Source organism: Bactrocera latifrons, unplaced genomic scaffold, assembly GCF_001853355.1.
Source record: "Bactrocera latifrons isolate USDA-ARS-PBARC rearing strain unplaced genomic scaffold, ASM185335v1 scaffold_387, whole genome shotgun sequence".
Taxonomy (NCBI): domain Eukaryota; kingdom Metazoa; phylum Arthropoda; class Insecta; order Diptera; family Tephritidae; genus Bactrocera; species Bactrocera latifrons.
Genome location: NW_017537031.1, coordinates 98,072 through 104,071, shown reverse-complemented (window position 1 = coordinate 104,071; position 6,000 = coordinate 98,072). Strand labels below are relative to the sequence as shown.

At 37.4% G+C, this 6,000-nt stretch overlaps 1 protein-coding gene across 1 annotated transcript; it reads left to right on the top strand.

The window, feature by feature from the left end:
• Window positions 1–289: 289 nt before the first annotated feature.
• On the top strand, window positions 290–1,280 carry LOC108972223. The gene is made up of 2 exons (XM_018938745.1): window positions 290–426; window positions 499–1,280. Exons 1-2 carry the CDS (start codon window positions 416–418, stop codon window positions 944–946), a joined length of 459 nt encoding a protein of 152 aa, XP_018794290.1. The 5' UTR covers window positions 290–415; the 3' UTR covers window positions 947–1,280.
• The last annotated feature ends 4,720 nt before the right edge of the window (window positions 1,281–6,000 follow it).

Sequence of the window (6,000 nt, the reverse complement as noted above, 5' to 3'; positions counted from 1 at the left end):
TATGGTACATATGTATATGACATTAACCGCTTCGTTTCTTAGTATGTTCTGTGGAATGGTCCCACCAGAGATTTGCGAAATAAAGTAAATATGGTCAGAATTTGTTTAAAAAACGGATGGAGGGAAAACAGTTATAATACGATATAAGCCCTATCCATATACTTATGTATATAGTTTTCAATTTGAGTGTACTGTGAGTTTGTTAAGCTTCTTTGTACTTATATAATTTTTGAGTATTCGAATTCGAAAATTTTGATTGCCTTTTGTTTTTGTTTAATTTCCTCTTTTGAAATATTTTGTAAATTAGTTGCGAAAAGAAAATTTAAATTACAACAATTCTTTATCACGCTTAATATCAAGACCAACTGCTACTCACCACGGTCCGACTCAGCAGCTCAAAAAAAGAAAATAAGATATGTTTAGCGAGTAAGTAATGGATTCACCTAAACTATAGTCATTTTTGCTTTACTCATACTCCCACTCCCCGCTCCTCTGCAGCTGTGATAACTGTAAATGTGACGCTAATGGCGCTTGTGCTGATGGACAACGTTTAATGGGCATGGAGCAGTTCACCCTACCCTCCTTTGATCAATGGCAGCCATCGATCGATTTTATGCTGTGGCCGCCGGGCAGTTGCGAGTATGGCTGTCACGTGGGTATGTGCCCGAATACGAATCCACAAACAGACTGTTGTGATGCCTATAAAAATCGGAATCTGCCCAGATCACCATGGTCGTCCACAGTCCCTTGTCATAGTGCAACAACCAAAAGTCTCTCGTACTGCCGGCCTTGTGCGACCGCGAACCGCTGTATGCGACGTAACCTTATTTCTCCGGAGAATCCATTGTTCCACCCGACCCTACAGTTTCGTCAGAAGGATCTTCCCTTACAGACACCGGTATGGCGGCCAAACGGACCAACACAACGATTTTCCGAGAAACTTTAACCAACTTAAGATATTTTACTTACATGCATATCGGTGACTACAAGGCTAACGGCTTAAGTCGAATTTGGTCGGCTTTGAAAAATACTCTTTAAATGTTGTTTTTGGCGCTACAATCATATTTCATGATTTCAATTGTTGATTTTGGAGCAAATAACGTTGAGATGCTGAAATTTGCTACCAAAAACAATGATGGAGTTATAATTCGGTGCCGCCTTCACTCGATTCTTAGCTGTTTTTCTTTAAGGTCACTGATATGTATAAGAATTGAGATAGTCTAAATGTACACAAACATAAATTCTATTACAATTGCAAACATTGTAAAACAAAAAAAAAATAAAAAATAAAAAGAACAGTTTGGAAATAGAATGCAAGTAAGAAAAACGAGTTTCTAGGGAAAAGGCCTATCATTATATATCAAAATAATACTTTAATGATTGCACTAGAAGATGAAATAGAATTGTCAGAAAATGTTCTCAAAAATCTCATTCGTATGAGCATTTGGTTTAATATCGCTGGGAACATCTGATTGACTGATATATTAAATATGAATCGTGTGGACGATCCTAGCAGCGTACTTGGCAAAAACTTTTGCCACAGTCAATCACATAACGCTACTGCATAGAAGACATCAAACAATCTACGCACCCTGCAGAGCTGAAGATATAAAAAGATAATTTAAGAAAAATTAAGCAGGAGATTCCGCAGGACGACACCCTATCGCCGCTATTGGTTAACTTCTATATTTCGAAACTCCATTAACGCAGATAATTTTACGATATTGGCATACCATGTTCAAAGGTGAACAGCCGGATCTTTAACACTTCTTCCCTGAAAGAACTTTGACACTATCACCACTTAAATCCACAGCGACCATATTTACTAACTGGATAAAGGCGAACAGACTGGATTTTTATTTCGCAGTCAATAAAATTAAATTTTCGACTGTCAACATCGCTATTATCATACTCCGCATACGATCGCGGTTATTGTCAAGGTACAGAGCCGCACCCCAATCTTCAAGTCGCTAGCCGGCAGTACCTGAGGAAAGAATAAATAAACATTGTTGGCAAGATACAAGCTAATCGGCCTGCCTCTGGCCGAAATGGCCGCCGAGATGTAATGAAACGCAGACGAAGAAGCTTCAGACATCCTGCGGTTACAGGATGATGACTGCTGTCGAACACCTATACACCAAATACACTCCTCTCCAAGCAGTTTTTACTGAGATTTTGAGAAAGCATTCGTATAGTCGTTTGTTTAAAGCGGAGCATCCGGAAAATGTAATTAAGCTCCCCGGGTAAATGATATTTCAAATAATATTTTGCTAAGTTGGTAAGGCTGCCCTTAATTACTATGTCAAATGTGAACGCGATCTACCATCCGGTTTGTTTACAGCAGAATCGGAATCGTAGGGAATGTTGAAAAGTCTTACGGCGATTCAAAAGCACAAGCCTACGGGTATAAAAGCTTCAACGACGGTTGACAGGTCGTTGAAAAAATGCCTCGTTCTCAACAGTTGAAAATGTTAAAAAAGTGAAGGATATGCTGCATGAAAATCGTCAGGCAAGTATTAGAGAGATGGTAAGAGAGCTCGACATCTCTCGCAAGTCCATTTGAATGATTTTGGTGGTTTTTTTGGGTATGAAACGCATTCATGCTCGACTCGTCCGATAAAGCTGAATTTTTTTCAAAAGGAGTACCTTAAACTGATTTCTTTGGACATGCTTAAAGGAGAACATTTTAACTACCGATGAAACATGGGTTCAAAAAAGTCAACAATCATCCGAATGGAGGAAAAAGATGAGGGGAAAGTGATGATCATTGCTTTTTCGATTCGTGGTTTAGTGCAAAATGACGGGACAGACGGTCAATATGGAGTTCTATTTGGCCGTACTGAGACGTTTCATGGAATTTACTTGCTGACAATGCACTATCGCATCTAGTCACGATTGTGACCGAGTTTGAAGTCAAAAGCAAAATAACTATAATCGAGCAACCATCGTATTCAACAGTTTTGGCTTCGTGTGATCATTTCTTGTTCCCCAAATTAGAATTGCCGCTCCGTGGAACCCGTTTTCAGTTGTTCGAAGAGCTAAAACAAAAATTGGCGGACCCACTAGGGTTTATGAAAAGTGTTTTGAGGAGTGGAAAATTCGTTGGCATAAGTGTATTACATTTGATGGGGATAACTTTAAAGGCGACAAAATAAATATTGATGAATAATTAAATTTTTGCGTATAATTTACAGTTACCAGGTACTTGTTTATCACAATATATAAACAAAACGTTTTTAAGAACAAAATCCTAAAGTCCAACACTATAACTTATACGGATATATACATTAACGAAACTGGTTCTACGAACATGATTCCAAAACCTTTTTTTATTACCGGATAAAACGGATTAAAAAAACTCAAGTATGTTGTGTTATGAGTCTTCACTCTGAATTTAAGTGTTCACGACATTTTGAAAGCAAAACAGTTACATGGTCTGGGTTTCCACGATTCTCAATTCTCTCAATAATATGATAAAGATTATGTGATCTGGCTCTCACATAAATATTAGTAATTTAAGGTCACTTCAAATTAAGTACTGGAGGTAACATTCAATACCGTTAGTCAACGGCGGTGCCGTCAAATGCGGTTATTGCGGCTTAGCACCTAATTAAGATGTATTAACAGGTTTCCAAGAAACCAAAACTCCCACAGCAGGTAATCGATGCCACTTTTTTATGGGTGATAATAGAAAACCTCAAAGCAACAGCGTAGTGCATCTTACAATAAAAACAAAGCAAACTTAATAAGCTTAGATGAAAGAATAACAAAACAATGCCTAGAAAATGTGGAAGATGACAGCGATTAAAGTACAATGCAAGCGGTTGAGTCGGTTAATGATGATGATGCGGCTAATTTAAGTACTGTGTAAATGCATAATTATCATGCTGTTGCCGTTGCGGTTGTTGTGGCTATGGCACTTACCATTTGAATGCCAAATCAAATTCTCTTGTCAACAATGTAAAATGATTATAAATTTTAAGGCTTTGAATTTTGTGGGGGGTTTCTTTTTTTTTTTTTTTTTTKGWTTYCTCAGWTTTTWTTKTGCACAAAACATTTACTATTGATGTTGTGACCCCTGCAAGCTTTTGGCGAGTGGGCGCATGCGTTGCTTCTTCTCTTTCGACACATAGTATATACATATTCGTTAAAGCATGTAAGTTGCCATGAAATTTTTACATCCGTGGCATCCCTAAAGTGGGGAAAGTTAAGATTTAGAACCATTCCATTGTGAAAACTGTAAATTTTGAAATTAGTTCGATTCATAAGTTTGATCAAACTCTTGACTGGCGGGTAAAGTTCTGCATGTTGTCGAAGCATTGCAAGAATGTTCTCTTAATCTTCCTCCGTCGTTTTTCAAAAAATATATGTTGACGTGTATCTTATTATCGGCCATTCTTTTTCCTCTATTTTATAACGGGACAAAGAGGAGACAAGTTTACTGCAACGTTTTTTGAAAGGCTGATTCTTTGTTAGATTAAATTTATTTTGGAATGGAAAACAATAAAGTCGCAAAGTTACACTGTATCCAAAGCCCTGTATATAGGTTTGAAAGTATTTAGCTTTCTGGACCAAAAATTAGTTTTAAACCGTCCTTAACAAAATTCATTATTGATGGTCTTAAATCGAAATTTCTTGGAGCCCAGGCAATGTCACAATTTCTTGAAATAAACGAATGTCCAAACTTTTCTTGGAATAATTCGGTTGTTTCAAGCGCTCTGTGGTGCGGAGCTCCAGATGTTGTCAGGATCAACTTCTTCCTATTGCGATCATAAAAGTTGGTTATCATCGATCTATACCGTTCTCACTGACAAAGACGATGTCACCAGTTTCATTTAGAAAGAGGCGCGGTCCGATGATTCCACCAGAAAAAAAACCACACCTAACTGTCAATTTTGGTGAATGTAATGGTTACTCATGAATAATTAGTGGATTTGCTATGCACCAGTCCAGTCGACAGTTTTAAATATTTTCTTTTCTTTTTAAGTCGCTATCGTTTTAATGTTGTTCCAAGACAAAATCAGCAAATTCGCGACGTTTGCGGTAGTCCAATGGATTCAATTCTTCAATGAGAACAATTTTATACAAGTTCAAACCCAAATCTTTTCTCAAAATCAGTCAGACAACAATATTTTCATTATGATCATGTATGATTGAAATTTTTGAAAATGGCCGAAACAAGCCTTAGAAATTATATAATCCCTATTGGAAAATCCGGTATTAAATGAATTCCCGCCATTGAAGTTATCTAATATGAGAGGATGTTGAATTATCTTTGCTCTTTCTATTTTTGAGAAACTCAGGTTATCATTGAAGGAAAACTAGTTTCTGATGGGCTCAGGATATTTCATCGCTATAGCGTCCTATATATATGGAAGATGGAGTCATGTGTAGAAGTTCACGCAAGTGAGGAAAGTTCTAGCCATAAACGATTCTTTTACATATGGCTCATGCAGCTCACGACTTCCGGTCTTTGACCAAGTATTCTCTGGGTACTCTAATAACACCCGTTTGAAGGCGTGTTAAAATAAGAAGGTGAAACATCCTCTCCACAGGTACCAATGAAAACTAAACCACAGCCTCGGATGAGATACCCACCTTTTGATGACGTTTCTGACAAAGGAAAGAAGGACAACGATTTGAGGGCATGCACCTGGAATGTATATGTATAAATCATAACTTTGCCTAACATTTATATGTATGTAATCGCTGTGCTTCTGCAGCCTCTTTTAATTACGTTTATTGTTATTTGTTTGTTTCTTTAAATATTTTTGTTCAAATTTTAAGTGCTCCAGCACTTTCGTTTGTCATTGCGCTTTTCTTTTCTTCCGAAACTTCGCTTTCAAAAGCGCAATAAAAAAAATATGTAAAAGCAGCACTCCACTGATACACGCTCATCTCTTTAATTGCACTTCAATGTTTTTTTCTCTGTGTCATCGCATCGCCGGTTCCTTTGCCTGCCGCTTATTTCGCCAGTTTGTCTGCCTGTCTGTCTTTTCC